The 23,904-nt window shown below is 50.9% G+C and overlaps 1 protein-coding gene across 1 annotated transcript; it reads left to right on the forward strand.

Annotated features, from left to right (window-relative positions):
- The first annotated feature begins 16,795 nt into the window (after positions 1–16,795).
- LOC123116955 (uncharacterized) lies at positions 16,796–20,555 on the forward strand. The gene is made up of 4 exons (XM_044537819.1): positions 16,796–16,809; positions 17,274–17,361; positions 19,151–19,465; positions 19,854–20,555. The coding sequence occupies exons 3-4, from the start codon at positions 19,154–19,156 to the stop codon at positions 20,379–20,381; spliced, it is 840 nt and encodes a 279-aa protein (XP_044393754.1). The 5' UTR covers positions 16,796–16,809; positions 17,274–17,361; positions 19,151–19,153; the 3' UTR covers positions 20,382–20,555.
- Positions 20,556–23,904: the final 3,349 nt, after the last annotated feature.

Here is a 23,904-nt window from a genome sequence, read left to right on the forward strand (position 1 = left end):
AAGTAGTGCGATAAGCAAAATAAGATTATTTGACATGTCCTAGCCAAGGGTAAGTTGCGTGTGGGTATGTAAAACAGGTATAATGATTGTTATCAGAGACCACCTGGGTATTCCCTTATACGTCAAAGCTTCTTGCCTCCTTGGTTTTTCCTTCCCGTGATTAGGGACCTGAAAGGAAGAAAAGGGGTGAAGGTATACGGGTCCCAGCCGCATTGTGGGCCGTATTGTAGCTGCGCCTCCGCCTGTGCCCATGGTATTTTAAGTGCATAATTATGTACGCGCGACACAACTTCCGTTGCTTGACTGGGACTAGGGCGGAGGCCGAATTGCTAGGCGAGCCCAGGACGTGCCGAATGATCCTGTTGCAGAGTGCTCCGGGCTCTCTTAGCGGGGTTCGAGGGCTTTATGGCCGAACTTGAGGTCTGCCTAAGAAGGCTGCTCTGTGCTTCTGCTGCGAGGGCTGTAGTGTGCTCTCCGGTGCGAAGGGAGCGCTCCGTGTTTCCATTGACTGTTATAACCCCGCGAGGACCTGACATTTTGAGTTTGAGGTATGCATAATGCAGTACCACATTGAATCGAGCAAATGCGGTTCATCCTAGTAGTGCATGATAACCACTACGAAAGGGGACGATATCAAAGATTAACTCCTCGCTTCGGAAATTGTCCGTAGATCCAAAGGCCACTTCCAGTGTGATTGAGCCCGTTCAACAGGCCTCCACACCTGGTATGACACCCTTGAAGGTGGTTTTTGTGGGCTTGATTCTTGAGGGGTCGATGCCCATTTTGCGCACTGTATCCTGATAGAGCAGGTTCAGGCTGCTGCCACCGTCCATGAGGACTCATGTGAGATGGAATCCGTCGATGATGGGGTCAAGGACCAATGCGGCCGAACCGCCATGATGGATACTGGTAGGATGGTCCCTGTGATCGAAAGTGATCGGACAAGAGGACCATGGGTTGAACTTTGGGGCGACTGGCTCCATCGCATAGACGTCCCTTAGTGCACGCTTCCATTCTCACTTGGGAATATGTGTTGCGTAGATCATATTTACCGTTTTCACCTGGAAAGGGAATTTCTTCTGTCCTCCTATGTTCGGCGGCCGGGGCTCCTCGTCGTCATCGCTATGCAGCCCCTTTTCCTTCTTTTCGGTATTCAACTCGCCGGCCTGTTTAAACACCCAACATTCTCTGTTGGTGTGGTTGGCTGGTTTATCGGGGGTGCCGTGAATTTGGCATGAGCGATCGAGTATGCGGTCCAGACTGGACGAGCCCAGATTGTTTCCTTTGAATGGCTTTTTCCGCTGACCGGATTTAGGGCCACTGAATCCGGCATTGACTGTCGTGTCTTCGGCGTTGTCGCCATTGTTGCAGCGCTTGTGTCTGTTGCGTCGTGGCTTGCCGTTGATATCTCTGGCTTCTGAAGCGCCAGGATTTCTTGATGTGCTATTGCTATGAGCCAGCCAGCTACCATCACCCGTGCAAAAGCGGGTCATAAGTGTCATGAGGGCTGCCATGGACTTCGACCTCTCTTGGCCAAGGTGTCGGGCGAGCCACTCGTCGCGGATGTTATGCTTAAAGGCCGCTAGGGCTTCGGCATCCGGACAATCGACAATTTGTTTCTGTTGGGTTATGTGACTTAATCATCAGCATCTGGTGGTCACACATAAGTTCCCTGGAAGTTATCCACGAATGCGTCTGCCAGGTTTTCCCAACTTCCAATGGAGTTTGCCGGCAAGCTATTCAGCCAATGTCGAGCTGGTCCCTTGAGTTTTAGTGGGAGGTACTTGATGGCGTGTAGATCATCCCCGCAGGCCATGTGAATGTGAAGAAAGAAATCTTCTATCCATACCGCGGGGTCTGTTGTCCCATCGTATGATTCGATGTTCATGGGCTTAAACCCTTCTGGGAACTCATGGTCCATTACTTCGTCAGTGAAGCATAGGGGGTGTGCGGCGCCTCTATGCTGGGCTATATCATGATGCAGTTCAAATGAGTCTGGTCAGTTGTATTCGGCCCGGCCGGATTTATATTTGGTGTATCCGGCGTGGTAATCGTCGACACGTGTTGGGGTGCGCCCCCGTGATCCGTAGATCGATCTTGAATGCCCTGCTTTATTTTTCAACATATCTCGCAGGTCCTGCGTGTAGCCCCGGGCCTTTGTGTTATGGCGACGGGGCGCGGGTTGGTGTTCGGGCCGATATGCTTTGTCCCGGCCACGTGGTGGTTGGTCAGCCGCATCCTGTGCTGGTAGTGTAGGCTCTAGTGCCTCCTCCTCAAATTGAGGTAACAACTTGCGCTTTGGGTATCTTTTGGTTGGGCGCTCGAGCCCATATTCCTCGGCTGCCAGAACCTCAGTCCATCTATCAGCTAGCAGATCTTGATCAGCTTGAAGCTGTTGCCGCTTTTTATTCAAGCTTTTTGCAGTGGCTATAAACCGGCGCTTGAAGCGCTCCTACTCGACGGGATCCTCGGGCACGATGAATTCTTCATCGCCAAGGCTCACTTCGTCTTCGGATAAAGGCATGTAATTATCATCCTCTGATTCTCCATCTGTTGCCTGTTCTTTAGGGCTAGCTTGCCCATCCTCTTGCTCGGCCTGCTCGAAGCCTGGCTGGGCAGGATTGTTTTCGTCATTGGCACCATCCGGATTGTTATCTCTTGTGCCGGTATCACTATTCTTGCTATGGCGGGTGAGGGAGTCCTGGACTAGGGGGTGTCCGGATAGCCGAACTATCGTCATCAGCCGGACTCCAAGACTATGAAGATACAAGATTGAAGACTTCGTCCCGTGTCCGGATGGGACTTTCCTTGGTGTGGAAGGCAAGCTTGGCGATACGGATATGTAGATCTCCTACCATTGTAACCGACTCTGTGTAACCCTAGCCCTCTCCGGTGTCTATATAAACCGGATGGTTTTAGTCCGTAGGACGAACAACAATCATACCATAGGCTAGCTTCTAGGGTTTAGCCTCCTTGATCTCGTGGTAGATCTACTCTTGTAATACCCCCATCATCAATATCAATCAAGCAGGACGTAGGGTTTTACCTCCATCAAGAGGGACCGAACCTGGGTAAAACATCATGTCCCTTGTCTCCTGTTACCATCCGCCTAGGCGCACAGTTCGGGACCCCCTACCCGAGATCCGCCGGTTTTGACACCGACATTGGTGCTTTCATTGAGAGTTCCTTTGTGTCGTCACCGATAGGCTCGATGGCTTCTTCGATCGTCTACAATGACGCAGTCCAGGGTGAGACTTTTCTCCCCGGACAGATCTTCGTATTCAGTGGCTTTGCACTGCGGGCCAATTCGCTTGGCCATCTGGAGCAGATCGAAAGCTATGCCCCTGGCCGTCAGGTCTGATTTGGAAGTTTGAACTTCACGGCTGACATCCGCGGGGACTTGATCTTCGATGGATTCGAGCCACAGCCGAGCGTGCCACACTGTCACGATGGGCATGATTTAGCTCTGCAGCCGGACAGTGCCCTGGAGGCCGCACACGAGTCCGCTCCGACCCTCAATTCGGAGCCGGCTGCGCAGATCGAGGACGGGTGGCTAGACACCGCCTCGGGGGCTGCAACCACTACGGCGATGGAGCCGAATACTGACCTTGTCCCTTGTGAAGCTCGTGACTCCAAGGTGCCGGACTCCTCGCCGGACTCCGAACCTCCCGCGCCCCCTCCAATCAAATCCGATTGGGCGCCGATCATGGAGTTCACCGCTGCGGACATCTTTCAACACTCACCTTTCAGCGACATCTTGAGTTCGCTAAAGTATCTCTCGTTATCAGGAGAGCCCTGGCCGGACTGCGGTCAGGACGGTTGGGATGCGGACGACGAAGAAATTCAAAGCCCACCCACCACCCACTTAGTAGCCACTGTCGACGATCTAACCGACATGCTAGACTTCGACTCCGAAGACATCGACGGTATGGACGATGATGCCGGAGACGACCAAGAACCAGCGCCTACTGGGCACTGGAAAGCCACCTCATCATATGACATATACATGGTGGATATCCCAAAGGATGGGAATGGCGAAGGAACAGCGGAGGATGACCCCTCCAAGAAACAGCCCAAGCGCCGGCGTCAGCGGCGCCGCTCTAAATCCCGCCACAACAAGAATGGAGATTCCGGCACCGGAGATAATAATATCCCAGATAGTGCCGAAGACAACCCCCTCCAGCAAGATTCAGCACAGGAGGACGGAGAAGCCAGCCCTCATGAGAGAGTGGCAGACGAAGAGGTAGAGGATGATAATTACATGCCTCCCTCCGGAGACGAGGCGAGCCTCGACGACGATGAATTTGTCGTGCCTGAGGATCCCGTCGAACAAGAGCGTTTTAAACGCAGGCTTATGGCCACGGCAAACAGCCTCAAGAAAAAGCAGCAACAGCTTAGAGCTGATCAAGATCTGCTAGCCGACAGATGGACTGAAGTCCTTGCGGCCGAAGAGCATGAGCTCGAACGCCCCTCCAAAAGCTACCCCAAACGCAAGCTGCTCCCCCGATTAGAGGAGGAGGCATATGAACCTGCATCACCAGCAGACAATACGGCTGACCGACCACCCCGTGGCCGCGACAGAGAGGCCTCTAGGCCCTCCACTAGAACCGTACCCCGGCATCGCTCGAAAAGCACAAGGCCACAGGGGAACGCTCTGGACTTGCGAGATATATTGGAGGATAAGGCAAGACAATCAAGATCGATCTATGGATCGCGTGGGCGCCCCATGATACGTGACGACAACCGTCGCGCCGGACACAGCAAGTCCGGCCGGGCCGAACACAGTAGACAAAGCTCTTTTGAGCTTCGTCGTGATATAGCCCAATACAGAGGCGCCGCACACCCACTATGCTTCACAGATGAAGTAATGGATCATCAAATCCCCGAAGGGTTTAAACCCGTGAATATTGAATCTTATGATGGCACAACAGACCCCGCGGTTTGGATCGAAGACTATCTCCTTCATATCCACATGGCCCGCGGTGATGATCTTCACGCCATCAAATACCTCCCACTCAAGCTTAAAGGACCAGCTCGGCATTGGCTTAACAGCTTGCCAGCAGAATCAATTGGGAGTTGGGAGGACCTGGAAGCCGCATTCCTTGATAACTTCCAGGGCACGTATGTGCGACCACCAGACGCTGACGACCTAAGCCATATAATTCAGCAGCCAGACGAATCGGCCAGACAATTCTGGACACGGTTCTTAACTAAGAAAAATCAAATCGTCGACTGTCCGGATGCGGAGGCCCTCGCGGCCTTCAAACATAACATCCGCGACGAGTGGCTTGCCCGGCACCTGGGACAGGAAAAGCCGAAATCCATGGCAGCCCTCACATCACTCATGACCCGCTTCTGCGCGGGAGAGGACAGCTGGCTAGCCCGCAGCAACAACCTCAGCAAAAATTCTGGCAGTCCGGATATCAAGGACCGCAATGGCAGGTCGCGTAGCGACAAGAACAAACGTAGCATTAACGGCGACAATAGCGAGGATACGGTAGTCAATGCCGGATTCAGAGGCTCTAAACCCGGTCAGCGGAAAAAGCCATTCAAAAGAACTACTCCGGGTCCGTCCAATTTGGACCGAATACTCGATCGCTCGTGCCAGATACACGGCACCCCCGAAAAGCCAGCTAACCACACCAACAGGGACTGTTGGGTATTCAAGCAGGCAGGCAAGCTAATTGCCGAAAACAACGACAAGGGGCTGCATAGCGATGACGAGGAAGAGACCCGACCGCCGAACAATAGAGGACAGAAGGGTTTCCCCCACAAGTGCAGATGGTGAACATGATATACGCAACCCACATACCCAAAAGGGAGCGGAAGCGTGCACTCAGGGATGTATACGCGATGGAGCCAGTCGCCCCGAAGTTCAACCCATGGTCCTCCTGCCCGATCACTTTTGATCGAAGGGACCACCCCACCAGCATCCGCCATGGCGGATTCGCTGCATTGGTTTTAGACCCAATCGTCGATGGATTTCACCTCACCAGAGTCCTGATGGACGGCGGCAGCAGCCTGAACCTGCTTTATCAGGATACAGTGCGCAAAATGGGCATAGACCCCTCAAGGATTAAACCTACAAAGACGACCTTTAAAGGCGTCATACCAGGTGTAGAGGCCAATTGTACAGGCTCAGTTACACTGGAAGTGGTCTTCGGATCCCCGGATAACTTCCAAAGCGAGGAGTTAATCTTCGACATAGTTCCGTTCCGCAGCGGCTATCATGCTCTGCTTGGACGTACCGCGTTTGCAAAGTTCAACGCGGTGCCGCACTACGCATACCTCAAGCTCAAGATGCCAGGCCCTCGAGGAGTCATCACGGTCAATGGAAACACTGAACGCTCTCTCCGAACGGAGGAACATACAACGGCTCTCGCGGCAGAAGTACAGTGCAGCCTCTTAAGGCAATTTTCGAGTCCCGCCGTTAAGCGACCAGACACGGCTAAGCGCGCCAGGAGTAACCTACAACAAGACCACCTGGCACGTTTCGAGCACGCGTAGCAATGCGGCCCCAACCCCAGCCCCTGCAAAATTGCAAGACTGGTCCTTCGCATACATCATTACGCTCTGGAGATACCATGGGCATAGGGGGAGAGGCACAACCATGATAGGCCCAGAATGCGGCTTAACCACACCAGGGGCTCTCAAGTGTGTCGTTCTTTTTTTTTCTCTTTTTCTTTTTTTACCCACATGACTCCGTTCATCAGAGGCCCTGTCCGGCAATAGACCTGCCGAACTCACGATGCAATAGCCAGGGAAGGAGAAAGGCTACGACGAATATCCAGGTGGTCTCCATTACGAGCATTAAATCTGTTTTATACACCATTCCGTAGCCTACCCCTGGAGGGGGACATGTTTAATAGTCCCATCCCTTGCTTATCGCACTATTTGTATCGTTCTGCATTCACAGTAGTATTTCTTGAATAAACAATGCAGCACCTTTTTGCTTATAATTGCATTTCTTTCTTATACATATGTTCATTTATGACATGTTGCATCCGTACACTTTGGTACGGCTAAATACACCAGGGGCTTATGTTTCCCGCATCATGGTGTGATAAGTCCGAACACTTTCACAAGTGCGGCACCCCGAACTTATAGCATTATATGCATCGGCTCCGAATCATGTCTTGGGTCAATAGTTGGGTTTGCCCGGCTCCCATGTTTTGGTACCTTACGTTCCGTTGTATCGGCTAAGGTAGCACTGGGAGAACCACTGCGATTGCGCCCCAGTTGAGCTGGGCGAGCGCCTCAGTGGAGAAAGCTAAAACTGACCGTCATGATGAGGCGAGAGCCGGTCGCTGTTCGAGAGGTTTTTTTCGAGTCCCTAAAGACTTATGCCGCTTAGAGCGAGGAACCGGCTTTGTCCGGCCCAGGCGTGGATAGCGCCCCAAATTCGGCCTTCCGAACACTAGGGGCTTCGCCGAAATTTAAAATTATAGAATTCTATGGCTAAGTGAGAGTGTTCAAGCATTATAAGTCCGGTTGCCTTGTTCGTTGTGTTGAGCGCCTCCCTAGATGGACCCAAAAATGGGAACAAGAGTGCTCAAATTTATCCCGAACACCCCAGCACTCGTGGCATGGGGGCTGAAGCCGACGACTTGCCATCTCTCAGATTTGATAAACGGCCGCACAGAAGGTAATATTTTAAATTAACAAGCGTTGCTTAGCGCATATGAACAAAGTTTTCAGCGCACAGGATAACAAAATGCGAGTCTACTCAAATATTACATCTTTGGAGCACTCACCCGCAATAATGCGGGCACCCTTCAGGACACTCTTATAATACATCTCGGGCGTGCGATACTCCTTGCCCGGCGGTGGCGCGTCCGTCACAAGCTTCTCAGCATCCATCTTGCCCCATTGCACCTTTGCGCGGGCAAGGGCCCGACGGGCACCTTCAATACAGGCGGAGTGCTTGATGACTTCAACCCATGGACACGCATCCACCAGCCGCCGCACCAGGCCGAAGTAGCTCCCAGGCATGGCCTCCTTGGGCCACAGCCGAACTATGAGGCCCTTCATGGCCTGTTCGGCCACCTTGTGGAGCTCGACCAGCTGCTTCAGCTGGTCGCTCAGGGGCACCGGATGTCCGGCCTCAGCATACTGAGACCAGAAGACCTTCTCCGTCGAGCTCCCCTCCTCGGCCCTATAGAAAGCGGCAGCATCGGACACGCTGCGGGGCAGATCTGCGAACGCTCCTGGAGAGCTCCGAATTCGGGTAAGTGATAGGTAATTCACACTCACATGCTTACTTTGCATGAAAAATGCCTTACCCGCCGCTATTTTCTTCAACGCCTCGATTTCCTGGAGGGCCTTGTAGGCTTCGGCCTTAGCGGCTTTGGCACTCTCAAGAGCCGATGCAAGCTCGGACTCTCGAGTCTTCGAGTCGCGCTCCAAACTCTCATGTTTTTCCACGAGAGCCTGGAGCTCTTGCTGTACCTCCGCCACCCGCGCCTCCTGCTTCTCTCGCTCGGTGCGCTCCGCGGCCGCATTATGTTCGGCCGCGGACACCGCCTCCTTCAGGGTCGCCACCTCGTTCGTGGCCCCTGCAATACCCACGTTATCCTTGTCATTCTTCTTGCAACCAAATCCTTTTCTGTAAGGTACAATTTTAAAAGGTGTTACTCACCTTCCTTGTCCTCGAGCTGCTTCTTGGCACGGCCGAGCTCGTTCTCGGACCGCTCGAGGCTTTGCTTCAAAGTATTGACCTCCGCAGTCAGTGCGGCAGAGGTCAGCAGCACAGCCTGCAATCCCATATTGACATATTTTTTATGACTCCTGCGTATATCTTTTTAGATCCCCAGTCCGGCTTTTCTTTCCGAACACCGAACTGAGCATCAGGGGCTACTGTCTATGCGGTACTATTTTACATATATCAAAATTCTTACCTCAAAGCCTGTTAGAAGGCTGCTGCAGGCTTCGGTCAGCCCGCTCTTGGCGAGCTGAACCTTCTGAATCACCGCACTCATGACGGTGCGGTGTTCCTCTTTGATGGAAGCGCCGTTGAGCGCCTCCAGCAAGCTATTCGGTGCCTCCGGTTGGACGGAGGCCGCCGGCGTCACGGTCTTGCCCTTCTTACGAAGGGGCCGCCCGCCGGACTCCGGAGCCACTCCAGGTTCCGATGCGGAGTCCGGCGCAAAGTCCGGGAGGTTGCCCTGCGGCACCTCCAGGGCCTCCTCCTCCTGGCAGGTCCCTTCCCGGGATCCCACCTCGGCATCATCCTCACCACGGGGGGTGGAGGCGGTCGAAAGGGAATCCATATCCGACGCACCCAAGGACCCGCTCGACGAAGTGGGAAGATCATCCCTGGGCGGACTGCAGTGTTGTATGCGGCATTAGAAAGACACCATGTGGCGAAAAGAAAAATCATGAAGTTATTCGGGAGTCCGGATACTTACGATCTCACCAGGGGCTTGGCCCTCAAAGGCCAGTCCTCGTCGTCATCGCCGGCGTTGGCAGAGCAGACCGGGGGAAGAGTCCTTCCCTTCTTGGACCCTTCGACCTCCCTCATTGGGGAGGCCATCCTTTTCTTCCCTCCCCCCGCTGGGGGAGAGGCCTCTTTCTTCTCCTCCTTGCCTTCGTGGGAGGAGTCCGCCTCAGAGTCATCGTCCGATGACACCAGAAAACGGGAACTCTTTCGAGTGCCCATGGCCTTTTTCTTGGCCTTCTTCTCCGGCACCACGTGGGGTGCTGGAACCAGCAGCCCCATTAAGCGGGCGTCCGCTGGGTCCTCTGGCAAAGGGGCCGGACAATTAGTCCGCTCGGCCTTCTTCAGCCAGTCCTGTCAAAGGAGAGGGAGTTTAGATCCCGCATAGAGTCAAACTATGGAAAACAAGTGTCCCGTAAAGGGTAAAATCGCTTACCTCGCTAGCCGGACGCTGCGAGCTGAATCCGCGATCTTCGATAGCGGATGAGGGAGCCTTGGCGCCCTTAAACAGCACCCTCTAGGCCTCTTCGTACGTAGTGTCGAAGAGCCCGCTCAAAGTCTGGTGCTGCGCCGGATCGAACTCCCACATGTTGAAGTCCCGTTGTTGGCACGGGAGAATCCGGCGGATGAGCATGACCTGGACTACATTGACAAGCTTGAGCTTCTTGTTCACTAGCTTTTGGATGCAGGCTTGAAGTCCGGTCAGCTCCTCCGAATCACCCCATGTCCGGCCACTCTCTTTCCAAGAGGTGAGCCGTATGGGGATGCCAGATCTGAATTTGGGGGCCGCTGCCCATTCAGGGTCACGCAGCTCGGTGATGTAGAACCACCCCGATTGCCACCCCTTAATGGTTTCCACGAAGGTGCCCTCGAGCCAAGTAACGTTGGGCATCTTGCCCACCATGGCGCCTCCGCACTCCGCTTGGCTGCCCTTCACAACCTTCGGCTTGACACTGAAGGTCTTGAGCCACAAGCCGAAGTGGGGCTGGATGCAGAGGAAGGCCTCACACACGACGATAAACACCGAGATGTTGAGGATGAAATTCGGGGCCAGATCATGGAAATCCATGCCGTAGTAGAACATGAGCCCCCGGACAAAGGGATGGAGTGGGAAGCCCAGTCCACGGAGGAAATGGGAAAGGAATACTACCCTCTCATGGGGCCTGGGGGTGGGGATGAGCTCCCCCTCGTCGGGGAGCCGGTGCGCGATGTCGTTGGACAGATATCCGACGCCGCGCAGCTTCTGGATGTGCCCCTCCGTAACGGAGGAGGCCATCCACTTGCCTCCCGCTCCGGACATAGTTGGAGAAGGTTGAGGTGAGATGTGCGGACTTGGGCGCTGGAGCTCGAGTTCACGGAGATGGATAAGCAAAGGAGGAAGAAGGCGTAGGTAAAAGGGTTGGATCTTTATCCCCTTATATGTGCAGACGAAACCATGCGTCCCCACCGGCCTGATAAAACTCGCTTATCTCCCAAGCGCCGCAATCAATGGCGCGGTTGGGTTACCCACGTCCGTATTGATGGGAATCCCGGAATAAGGGGAACACGATCTTTGCTTCGACAAGACGTGCCAAGGAAACCGCTTCGCTAAACGCGCGGAGGTGGTATAATAAAAACGATTCGAGTAAAGGCTTGGTGGTGGTGTGACGTCACGCCACAAAATACGTCAGCAGATTGAACTTGTGTAAATATTATTCTCTCTATGGTGGTATGTGGAATTTATTTTGCAGAGCCGGACACTATCCTGGTGTTCACGATCTTCTATGAATTATTCGGAGGAGGAACCCGCCTTGCAATTCCGAAGACAATATGCGCGCCGGACTCATCGTCATTGAAGTCTGGTTCAGGGTCTACTGAGGGAGTCCTGGACTAGGGGGTGTCCGGATAGCCGAACTATCATCATCGGCTGAACTCCAAGACTATGAAGATACAAGATTGAAGACTTCGTCCCGTGTCCGGATGGGACTTTCCTTGGCGTGGAAGGCAAGCTTGGCGATACGGATATGTAGATCTCCTACCATTGTAACCGACTCTGTGTAACCCTAGCCCTCTCCGATGTCTATATAAACCGGATGGTTTTAGTCCGTAGGACGAACAACAATCATACCATAGGCTAGCTTCTAGGGTTTAGCCTCCTTGATCTCGTGGTAGATCTACTCTTGTAATACCCCCATCATCAATATCAATCAAGTAGGACGTAGGGTTTTACCTCCATCAAGAGGGCCCGAACCTGGGTAAAACATCGTGTCCCTTGTCTCCTGTTACCATCCGCCTAGACGCACAGTTCGGGACCCCCTACCCGAGATCCACCGGTTTTGACACCGACAGCGGGGCTTAGAGCGGCGCCTATGACGCCGGTGCCTACATTGCTTCTCCAAGGGGTTATCTTCAGTTGCCTCATCGCTATTGCTTTCTTTAGGGGTGTCTACCATGTATATATCATATGATGAGGTGGCTGTCCAGCGCCCTATAAGCGGTGGTTCCTGTTCTTCTCCTACATTGTCATCCATACCGTCGATCTCTTCGGAGTTGAAGTCAAGCACGTCGGTTAAGTCATCGACAGTGGCTATTAAGTGGGTGGTGGGTGGGGAACGAATTTCTTCATCGTCCGCTTCCCACTTGAGCCGGACATAGTTCGTCCAAGAATCTCCCGACAAGGAAAGAGACCTTAATGAATTTAGCACATCACCCAAGGATGAGTGCTGAAAAATATCCGTGGAGGTGAACTCCATGACCAGTGCCCAATCAGATTCGATGGAGACGGACGTACGCGGTTCGGATCCTGTAGCCGAGGACGAGTCCTAGGGTCCGATGACACCACCCTCACCGGAGGTGGGGCCAGTGCGCGACTCCAACACCAATGAGTGTGCGGCCTCCGTGGCGGGGTCCAACCACCCGTCCTCGGAGGGCGGGATCTGCTCCGGATTGATTCCCGGGGCCGCCATAGATGCGATCTCCCGAACATTGTCTGATGGCAGATGTAAGTCATGCTCGTCGCGACTGTTCGGCCTACCTGACATGGGCTCGAATCCATCGAAGATCAAGTCTCCACGGATATCGGCAGTATAGTTCAAGCTTACAAACCTGACCTGATGGCCAGGGGCGTAGCTATCGATCTGCTCCAGGTGGCCAAGCGAGTTGGCCTGCAGTGTGAAGCCGCCGAATACGAAGATCTGTCCGGGAAGGAAAATCTCCCCCTGGACTGCGTCGTTGAGAATGATTGAAGGAGCCATCAAGCCTTATCGGGACGGCACAGTGGAACTCTCAATGAAAGCACCAATGTCGGTGTCAAAACCGGCGAATCTCGGGTAGGGGGTCCCGAACTGTGCGTCTAAGGCTAATGGTACCAGGAGGCAGGGGACACGATGTTTTACCCAGGTTCGGGCCCTCTCGATGGAGGTAATACCCTACTTCCTGCTTGATTGATCTTGATGATATGAGTATTACAAGAGTTGATCTACCACGAGATCGTAGAGGCTAAACCCTAGAAGCTAGCCTATGATTATGATCGTCGTTCTTGTCCTACGGACTAAACCCTCCGGTTTATATAGACACCGGAGGGGGCTAGGGTTACACAGAGTCGGTTACAGAGAAGGAAATCTACATATCCGAATAGCCAAGCTTGCCTTCCACGCAAAGGAGAGTCCCACCCGGACACGGGACGAAGTCTTCAATCTTGTATCTTCATAGTCCAACAGTCCGGCCAAAGTATATAGTCCGGCTGTCCGAGGACCCCCTAATCCAGGACTCCCTCAACAACGAGCGCATGGAGGAGCCCCCCAGCAGCAAGCGCCGCAACTACGGCCACTACCATGAGGAGGGTGGCCCAACTCACTTCTGCAAGGTCATCCTTGCACCGAAGCTTGAGTGCATCTCCATGCCCCTCGACTTCACCAAGCACTTCGTCGCGGTGCCGACGGAGTTCAAGTTGAGGAACAACACCGGCTGCACCTGGAGGGTGACAGTGAAGCTGATGAGCAGCAGGGTGACCCTGGATCAGGGCTGGGCCACCTACGATGCCGTTCATCAGATCATGATTGGCTACATGGTGACATTCAAGCTCCTGACTCCTGACACCCTCAAGGTCATCATCTTCGACGACGATGGCATTGAGGTGGTCAACAAGTGCAGAAAGCACGACGAAGCCTTCATCGCCAGGGACTAGGGCCGGGGCACCTCCTTCCTAAGTACTATCGAGTCTACTTTATGGTTTATGCGTTGAACTGTTTGAACTATCGTTATGATGTGTGGTACTATGTTATCTGAACTATGCTGTTAAGTAGTTGATGCTCTGTTAATGCTCTGCTCTGCTTATGATGTGTGGTACATGGTTGTGCCGAAGTGTGCTGCCAAGGAGGTTACCGCACATCAGCTGTTGCATACAACCAAACACAATGCCTTGGGTTTGTCCACTAACATGCAGGCAACCAAACACCAGACAGTGGGGTTCAGTCCATGCAGGCAAGAGGGCATGCAGACAACCAACCAACTTGCAGATGGTGTATTTAAGGCTGCATTTGCATAGCCAGACTAAGTTAGAAAGGCTATGCAATGCAAATACTGTAGAATACGGCAACCAAACACGCCCATCATGGTCTGTGCGCATCACCTGTCTAAAAACAGATCCGTGCATGCATAGTGGCCGTCAAATCCATCCAGTAAAGCCCGTTCAATGCTGAGCAGCCGTATCTTTAAGTCTGTCAGAGTCATCTCAAGCAAAGGAAAAAAGTCACACTTTCAGAGCTCCATCATGTCATGTTTGCCGGTCTATCTATCCAAGACACCTCTCTACGTACGTGACAAAAGCCGGGCACCATGTGTCCATCCACGGCCGTTGGATCGACGTGAAAAGAATATTTTGGCTCGCTAGGAAACGGTACATGTCTCCATCAAAGCAAAGCAAAAATGTGGAGTACGTTGCTACGTAGCCAGCTAGCTACGGTTTGGATCCGTTATCCCGTCTTCCGGTGGCATTTAGAGAAGCTAAGATAGTAAGCTGCCGTGCCGCCGATTATGACTAACAACATGCCCAAATACACGTAATACGGTGGTTAAGCCTTAAGCGTGGTCCTGTCCTGCATGGATCGATGATTTTGGCACGATGGACCAACGGACCAAGGAACTTGTGGTTGAATTGGTTAGGTGGACAGTGGTATCCCAAACCCATCAGGGTTCAAATCCTGGTGTCAGCATCATTCCTGAATTTATTTCAGGATTTCCGGCGATGCGCTTTCAGTGGAAGGAGACGTTTCCGTCGACGACGTGGCGCCTACGATGACTTCGTAAATCTCAAGATGATATGCTGACTCAGTCTCTTGGAGGTGCTTATAGGGGTAGGGTGTGCGTGTGTGCGTTCATAGGAATGAGTGTATGCGCGTGTATATGAGCGCTTATATCTGTACTGATGCTAAAAAAAAGGAAAACGGAGTGTCTGGGAACAGGAGATCACAAGGGATAAGTCGATCCCAAGCACTGCGAGCCCGCGTACACGGTGCCGTGGGACGTGAACAGCGTCGCGCTTCCGCGGGGCCCCGAGGCGGAAGGACAAGGAACCAACCTGCAGCCATGCATGAGCACGTACCGCACCTCCCATTCCGTAGCGCTGGCCGGTATATGCCGGTCCACGCGCGCCATGGCCCGTTTGCCGTACTTGCAGGTGAAGCACGTACTACCATTCATCTATCTCCGCCCCGGCCCGGCCATCATCTCGACCGGCATGCATGCGAATCATTCACGGATGGTTCCTCCATGCATGCGCATCTCCCTCCCGCCTCACCAAGAGCGGCATACCTGTCTCGGTGTCGATCGATCGTCCCGTCGTCCGTCCGTGCGTGCGATCGGTCGGCCAGAAATTACCCGTTGCATGCTCGCATGCCTGCGTAACTGCCATGCGTTCGTGCGTCCGCGCTCACTGAAGTGAAGATGGATGGATCATGGGTCGAACGGTCACCGTACCGGCGGACGATCGAACGCACCGGCAGTGGGGTCTCGGAGGTTTTAATTCCTTTCATGTGCGCTTGCTGGGCTGGGCTAGGCAAGCGGTGTAACAGCAGCGCCACCGTACCTGCACTGCACGCTCGTAGCGTGCGGTTGCGCGTCGGGGTCGCGGTCGCCGGCGGTCCCCCTCCGATGGTGCAGTGCAGTGCAGTGCATGCATGCTTCTTTTCGTGCCTTCTCCAAGCTCTGGTTAGCTAGCTAGCTAGCTGTACGATCATGTATGTCTCGCCAGTCTGGCTGCACGCCTCCATGCCTGCTGCTAAGTTGGTATCATGAATGTGTCGGCCAGGCATTTGCTGCGAGTTTAGATCGACTCTGTTTGCGGCATCCGGCATGACACGTGTGGTTAGCTTCGATCAACGATCGATTCCTCTCCCCGGCCCTCGTGCACAAGCTAGATAGAATCAGAACGCGCAGGTTCTTTTTGGTAGAAAATAGAGGACCCGTTCATGGCAATGGCACCATAACTACTCTCGGACGATCGCACATCCAAAATGAGACCTATATATAATTTGTTGACGAGAGAGGCTAAGGTATGTAGGGGCCGTTCTGCTCTGTTCCAGTGTCAACACGTACACTCGATGGGCACCTCCACCCAGACCACCACGACTACGCGGTGAACAACACGCGCGCCCCAACTTTCGAGCGCGACGGCGACACGGCTAAACTGTAAAGCAGCAGCTAGCTAGCCAGCGCGCAGTAGGTCGATGGATCGCGCGCGTACGTAGTGCTCGATGTCGGATCCGTATCAACATGCATCACGCTAGCTTCACGCTCACCGCGGGCGCGCGTACTAATCCGTCCCGGTCGCGTCGATCGCCAGAGCAATCATCACATACGGCGACGACGAGAGAAAGGAAAAGGCAAAAGATCCCATTAACCGACGTCGCTCGCGGCCGACAGCGAGTGGGTGCCGACGGCGACAGGGGAGCGGCACGGCCGGCCGAACCGGCTGCACACATGGTTGGCCTGGCTCCCAGTCTCACCCATACGATCGATCACCGAGATCCATGCACCGGCAGTGTCGTCCCTGTCTCGGGGTCTAGGATGCGTTTGGATGCTGGGCTATCCCTCCATGGGACAGGGATAGCAGTTTTTTAAGTGGATAGCAGTCGTTTGTTTCACGGGCGAGTTGGGATAGGGATGGCTAGATGCTTCGAATATTCGTCCAAAACTCGGCTCCGCGGGTCCGCGAAAATCTCGCGGATGTGGGCATCCCGCGCGCGCGGGGGGCGCGAAGGGAGCCCGTGAAACGTTTTTCAGCGCCGTCTCGTTTCATTCGCCTCCCACAAAAGGGCAACCTTATCTCTTTTCCCCTTTCCATTTCACTTCTCTCCTGTCCAGTGGCGGCGGCAGATCGAAGCCCGACGACGGCGGTGAGTGCGTAGCGGCGCCAGCAGATCGAAGCCCGACGACGGCGGTGAGTGCGCAGCGTCGTGGCTCTCTCCTTCTTTTCCTCCGCTCCTCATCTGCCATCAGAGGTCATGGTGGCGGCGGCCAGCCAGGTGAGTGCCGCGCGCGGCCGCCGGAGGCCTGAGGATAGCGGCGCCGTCCCTGCTTCTCTCCGGCCGGCGCGCCTGCTGTGCGCCCCGTGCGCGGGTGCTGCGCCGGCCCTGCATCTGTCCGGCAAGTGCGCATGCTGTGCGCCGCGTGAGAGCAGATGTTGTGCGCGGTACGCCGGCCTGCTAGCTGCTTGGCCCTGCTTGCTGCGTGGATCTTGCTAGCTCTGCAGCCAAACTTGCTTTGTGTACTGCGGCGGCCAGATGTACTGATGTGTGCTTTCTCCATTGATTTTCTATCCAACATGCTAATCTTTTTTTGTTGTTTCTTTGTGCTGCAGTAGCTCAGGTCAAAGGCAGGTCAAAGGCGACAGGGAAGTCAGGGACTACTACATCTTCCTATCGTTGATTTTCTCTCCAAAATCTAAGGTAACTTGTTAACTGCTCCTCCTATGTACTGCTTGACAGAGGATGTACATGTTGACTTGTTCCTGCTGAAGTTATATCATTTGTACTATTATATTGTAGATGGACAAAAAGACAAAGATGTTAATTTGTGCGGCAGTGGCACAATGGTTTATCAATATGATAGCTTTGGTTGTTCAATCTAGAAAAAGAAAAAGGAGAGAAGCAATTACATATGCCCCAATCGATGAGAGAGATAGGATGAGAAGAGAGTACTTTGATAACAAAGTATGGAAAAATGATACAACTAGTGTGAACATGCTCAGGCTTCGGAGGGCACCATTCTTTCGGTTTTGTCAACTCTTTAGAGATCGCAATTTGCTAAAAGACACAGTCCATATGTCTATTGAGCAACAAGTAGCAATGTTTTTGCACACCATTGGTCATAATGTCAGGAATAGGGTAATTGGAGGGAATTTCGGTAGATCCGGGGAAGTTGTTAGCCGGTATTTCCATAGAGTACTCCATGCAATTGGTGAGCTTCGAGATGACCTTATTAGGAAGCCTTCATTGGAGACTCAAACCAAAGTAGAAGGAAACTACCGGTGGGATCCATACTTTAAGGTATGAGATTGAGTGACAACTACATTTTGTCATTGTAGAAACAAATCTGTTTAGATCCTAATTTTTTTGGGTGTTATTTCCATCAAATAGGATTGTATTGGAGCTATTGATGGCACACATGTACGTGCCTCTGTTACTCCTGATATGGAGCCTGCCTTTCGTGGTAGAAAGAAACATACTACTCAAAATGTGATGGCGGCTGTTGATTTTGATCTTCGATTCACATATGTGTTGGCTGGTTGGGAAGGGACAGCACATGATGCTACAGTTTTACGTGATGCTTTAATACGTGAAAACGGTCTACGTGTCCCACAAGGTAATAGATTAACTGTGTAGATACATGTTGTCAATGAGATTTTGGTATATATGTAAGTAACCCAAATGTTTGTCATACTTAGGAAAATTTTATCTAGTTGATGCTGGATATGGAGTCAAACCAGGGTTCTTGCCACCTTTTCGTGGTGTGAGGTACCATTTGAATGAGTGGGGAAACAATCCTGTGCAAAATGAGAAGGAGCTGTTCAACCTTAGGCATTCTTCTCTTCGCACAACCGTAGAACGTGCATTTGGGTCATTGAAGAGAAGATTCAAAATTCTTGATGATGCCACTCCATTCTTTCTTTATCCTACTCAAGTAGATATTGTTGTGGCTTGCTGCATCATTCAAAATTGGGTTCTAAATGATGGGATTGATGAATATATCATACCTGAGGATGAATGGGTGCCAAATATCACTCATGCTTCAACATCAACTGGACAAGCAGAAGAACATGCATACATGGTTAACTTTAGGCAAGGCCTTGCTGATCAAATGTGGGAAGACCGACAAAACTATATGCAACATCAAAACGTGTAGTAGCTACCATGTCATTTAGTTTGCTGCGACAATCTATTGTACTTTCTTGTTGGAACTATTGTTTTTGCTGGAATTACTTTGTAATGTCATTTTATCCGTTGTAATATTTGCTGAATTGGTTATTCGTCTCCAAATACTTGTGGAATTGGTTCTTTATCTCCAAATGCTTGCTGAATTGGTTTATTATCTCTAAATACTTCTTGAATTGGTTTTTTATCTTCAAATACTTGTTGAATTGGTTCTCTATCTCCAAAGGCTTGCTGAATTGGTTCATTATCTCTAAATACTTGCTGAAATTTATTCATTGTGTCTAAATATTTGTTGCAATTTCAGGATATGGCTGCTAGGCAAATTTCATGGACACCTACCATGTCATCATACATGCTAGCGAACCTATGTGCTGTGGTGACCGGTGGCCATAGAACCGGTACCGCCTTCAAGAATGTACATTGGAATGCTTGTGCCATGGCTATGAATGAACATTTTAACCGCACTGACTTAATTGGAACCCACATCACAAATCATACAAGGACATGGAAGAGGAAGTATAAACAGATAGTGCACCTCAAATCATTGAGTGGTGCACTTTGGGATGAAGAGAACTTTATGATTGTTCTTGATCATGAGCATTACACAAACCACATTAAGGTATCTATTTCACCGCCCTTTTAGTACTTGATGAATTTGGTTATATATATATATATATATGCAAATCCTTGCTGAAATGAGCTATTTCTTTGCTGGAATGACTCCATTCACTGCTGGAATAAGTAATTTTATATCAAAATCCTTGCTGATGAGCTTTTTCATGCATTATCACTTGCTTGCACTTCTTTATACTCCATTTCCTTGATGGGATAAGTACTTTTATATCCAAATCCTTACTGAAATGAGCTTTTTCATGCATTATATCTTGCTGGAATTTATTCTTTCATGCATTATAGCTTGCTGGAATTTATTCTTTCATGCATTATAACTTGCTATAATTTATTTGTATTCCCATTCCTTGCTAAAATGATTACCTTTGTTTATAAAGGACCACAAAGAAGATGAACCCTTCCTTAACAAGCCTATTAAACATTATGAAGAGATGCTGGTTATCGTTGGAGCTAGCATGGCTACAGGGCAATATGCAAAAGGCTCAAGTGACCCTTTAGGTACAGATGTGATTGATCTTGAAGAACCGAAAGCCAACAAAGCTGCTGCCCCTCATGAAGAGGTTTCCCAATCACCCACTTGTGGCGAGTCAGCTGCTCCCAAGTTGAAGAAAGCCAAAACCAATCCTTCTGCAGAAGACAGGATGCATGCAACCATAATGGCTTCAAGTGAAAGGCTTGCTGTTGCCATAGAGAAACTTATTAGCAGCGCCAACCCCGCCATTGATGGTCTTTGGGATGAGATGAAAGAACTCCCTGGTTTTGATTTGGATTCCCTTGCACATTACTATGCCTATTTGGTTGACAATCCTCGTGTTGCAACAGCATTCAAGGTCTTGGGAGATGTCCAGAGAAAGGTTTGGGTCTCTAGGTATGTGAAGAGTACCTTCCCTGAAGCCGACGCATGATGAGTTTATATGGGTAGTTTGACTTGTACTTTTGATGACAACCAAAACAATGGAGCTAATGGCTTGTATGGACTTGTTCTTTTGATTACAACCAAAACATTGAACTATGCATGGGTTGTATAACTATATATTTGATCAAGTATTCTATGGAATGTCGAGCTATATATTCTATTACTTGTTGAAATGCTTTTTTCATGCATTATTACTTGCTGAAATTTGTTCTTTCATGCATTATAATTTGCTGAAATTTGTTCTTTCATGCATTCTAACTTGTTGAAATTTATTTTTTCGTTCATTATAACTTGCTGGAGTTTGTTTTGGTATGGTGCTCAAGATTCTAAAAATGTTCTTATACTTGCTGTTGTACATATCATATTTGATTGCCTCATATTGAAAAATGGCTAACCTCACCCACCAACCAAACAGAAAAATGGCTATCCCCAACCAAAATTAACCTTCAAACCAAACAAAACATGGGCTAATCTCATCCATCAACCAAACAGAAAATATGGTTATCCTTATCCTGCTGGATAGGGATGCCCATAGCCACCCCAGCATCTCCTTCTATCCAAACGCATCCCTAGAGGAGGATACGGACTACGGAGACCAGGGGGCGTGGGCGGGTGAGGGCGAGCTGCACTGCACGCACGGCGCGTTCCCATGCAGCGTGCATGCATGCATGCGCCGGCATGGGTGGGTGCGGGTCGTGTCGTCGTGCACGCGACCGTCTACTAGGGGGCAGAGGATACTGGCAGGCAGCTCGGCCATCCCATGCTTTGCTCCACCTACACTCGACATACGCCGGGCCGCCGGCCGGCCGGCCTCTCCTTTCCTTCACCCGCACTTCTACTTCTATCACGACCGATCTTGATCTGTTGCTGCCCATTGGCGACCCCGCTGGCTCCGATTTCCAAAGAGTTTGGGAATCTTGCTGCTACCCAGTGACGTCGCATTTTTGCAAATTGCAGGCACAAAGTGAAGTGTTGCCTGGCTTGCTCGGTTGACCTGCCGCACCGGAAAAAAACAGCACCACTAGTACTCCCTCCGTTACGAATTACTTGTCGCAGAAATAAATGTATCTAGAACTAAAAAATGTCTAGATACATCCATTTCTACGACAAGTAATTTCGAACGGAGCGAGTAAAAACGTAGCACTAGCTGGTATAGCACAACACTCCTACTTGGTAGAGTTGAGTGATTACAAGCAGTGGCGGAGCTACGAAGGAAAATCTGAGCGGGCCAAACTAAAAGGAAATACGAAATATTTCAACTCAAGCAATGGATGAAGTGTTGCTGCTGAGAAATCTTTCTCAACTTCATATGTAATTGTATCATCTCTTTTTCTCTCGAAAACCAAATTGATTCTGCGTTGATTAGCCTTGCCCAATGACAATTATCTAGTAGTATCAAAATATAAGACGTTTTGACATTGACAATGTCATATAATGTTTTATATTTTAATACGGATTGAGTACCAAATTAAGATGTGTATTATCAATTGATTGAATTTCAGAGTGCATGTGCCTGTGCAGCAGTGCTCGTCGTCTAGGTTGCTACTCGCCCGGCTGGCCGCGGCCGCTGCTAGCTTCCTGGAGTCCTGGGGCTTGGTCAAGCCGCCGCTGCATGGGTCGCTCTCGTACCTCCGCACCGCCCGGTGCTGCTACTTGTTGTACCGTCCGGCGACTCGACCTCTGCAGCTCCGCTCTACATCTCTGGCCCTCCCTGCTGCTGTACGCGTGGTTGTGTCCTAGCTCTGGTCTGCTGCTCTGCTCGAGGCTGGATGCCAAGAAAAGAATCGTGAAGAGGCGAGGCTACATGCAAGCAGACAGTGGTGGGCTGGGCTACTGTATATCTGTATTACTACATGCATTTTTACCCCAGGGGCTGGGCGGGCCATGACACGCTTTTGCCCTCACGAAGCTCCGCCAGTGATTACAAGGTCAAATAGACAAGGAGAGAAAAGAAAGCTGATGGTAGTATGGTGGCTGCCAGCACCACTGGCGGATTCCCGGGAGAAGAAGTCCAAGATAGTACGTACCATGTGTACCGTGTACGTACGTACTCTTTTTTTTTGATAAATGTGTACGTAAGTACATGGAGCCAGCTAGCGTGGGTGGGCTCAGTCCCTGCCTGCCTGCCCGCGACACTCGGACGTGCCCCTGCGTCGTCGGCGCAGCCAGCGGCGGACAAAATTACTGTTCTGACCTATGTGGCTAACAAAATCCCGTATTGATCTTGTTCTAAATTATTTTTTGATTCTGATCTTTTTAGGTGATGCCAACATCCCTGGCGTCTCGGTTGCAAAGCAGACGCCAAGGACCCTGGCCCACACGACACACCAGCCCGTTGACCTGCTGACGTGGCAAAGGGGCTAGACGCCAGGAACCCTGGCGTCTGGCCCTGGTAAGTGGATAACCCCACGGGAGAGTGTGTGGGTCCCATCCCACACACTTTCCCCAATCCAGCCCGAGCTTGAAGAAGAGTTGCTGCCCTCCCCCACTCTCTCTCACCCCTCAAGCCCCCCCCCCTCTCTCAAATCCTCTCCAAAATGTGCTTTCCTTAGGTGGATCTTCTCATCACTTTGTTGCTTGTGGTAATATCCCCCAAATCACCCAATTTTTTTGGTTAAATCTTATTATTTTGGTTGCATTTTTTACATGTTGGTGGAACCCTAGTTCATGTTTTCTCCCTTATGTTAGTGTGAATGGCTTGGTTAACTTTGATAATATAGTGATATGCATGGTGTGTAGTAGGAATATTTGCTTCTTGAGTAGAAAGATTGGGGGTTAGGGTTAGTTAGTGTTTAGGGTTAACTCTGCTTAGTGTGTGTTAATTAGTGAAACTTTTGTGCACATCACCAATAATTTAGCGTTGATATGATTTGGATATAATGAGATGTTTTTGGATAAACACCAATTCTCATTGATGCCTTAAATGCATTCATGTTGTTTTTAGATGGAGAGACTTGTTAATGTTCATTACATGGACAAGGAGTCATTCTTGAGTAACAATACCGACACGGGTGAGGAACCATTGGTTTTTGATACAAGCCCTAGCTATGAGGATGTTGTTGCAAAAGTGAGACAAGTCTTAAAGTGGATGGACACCAATGTTGATGTTAAGGTAATAGGAAGGTATGATGTTGGAGTTGGAGCCAAATCTCGCTTGAAAAGTATGCCTATCACCTCGAATTTTCATGGGGATGTATACAAGGAAAAAGTTTTCCAATCGGAAGACAAGTCACTTGAATTGTTTGCTACCAAGGTTGAATCTCATCGGTTTACACTTGATTTGAACCGGCATATCTCTTCCCCAATGGATGACATGAGCGAGAGGACAATGGTGCCACTTGTTGAGCATAGGGTTGTGGTTGATGCCCCCAATGCTTATCGCCAACCACGTCCCCGTGTACCATCTAGTGAAGCAAATGAGGTTGAGTTGTATGCCCCCAATGCTTCTAGCCAACCACCAACTAGCCAAGCAAATGAAGTTGAGGTGATTGCTAGTGACGAAGTAATTCAAG

Source organism: Triticum aestivum, chromosome 5B, assembly GCF_018294505.1.
Source record: "Triticum aestivum cultivar Chinese Spring chromosome 5B, IWGSC CS RefSeq v2.1, whole genome shotgun sequence".
In the NCBI taxonomy this organism is placed as follows: Eukaryota; Viridiplantae; Streptophyta; class Magnoliopsida; order Poales; family Poaceae; genus Triticum; species Triticum aestivum.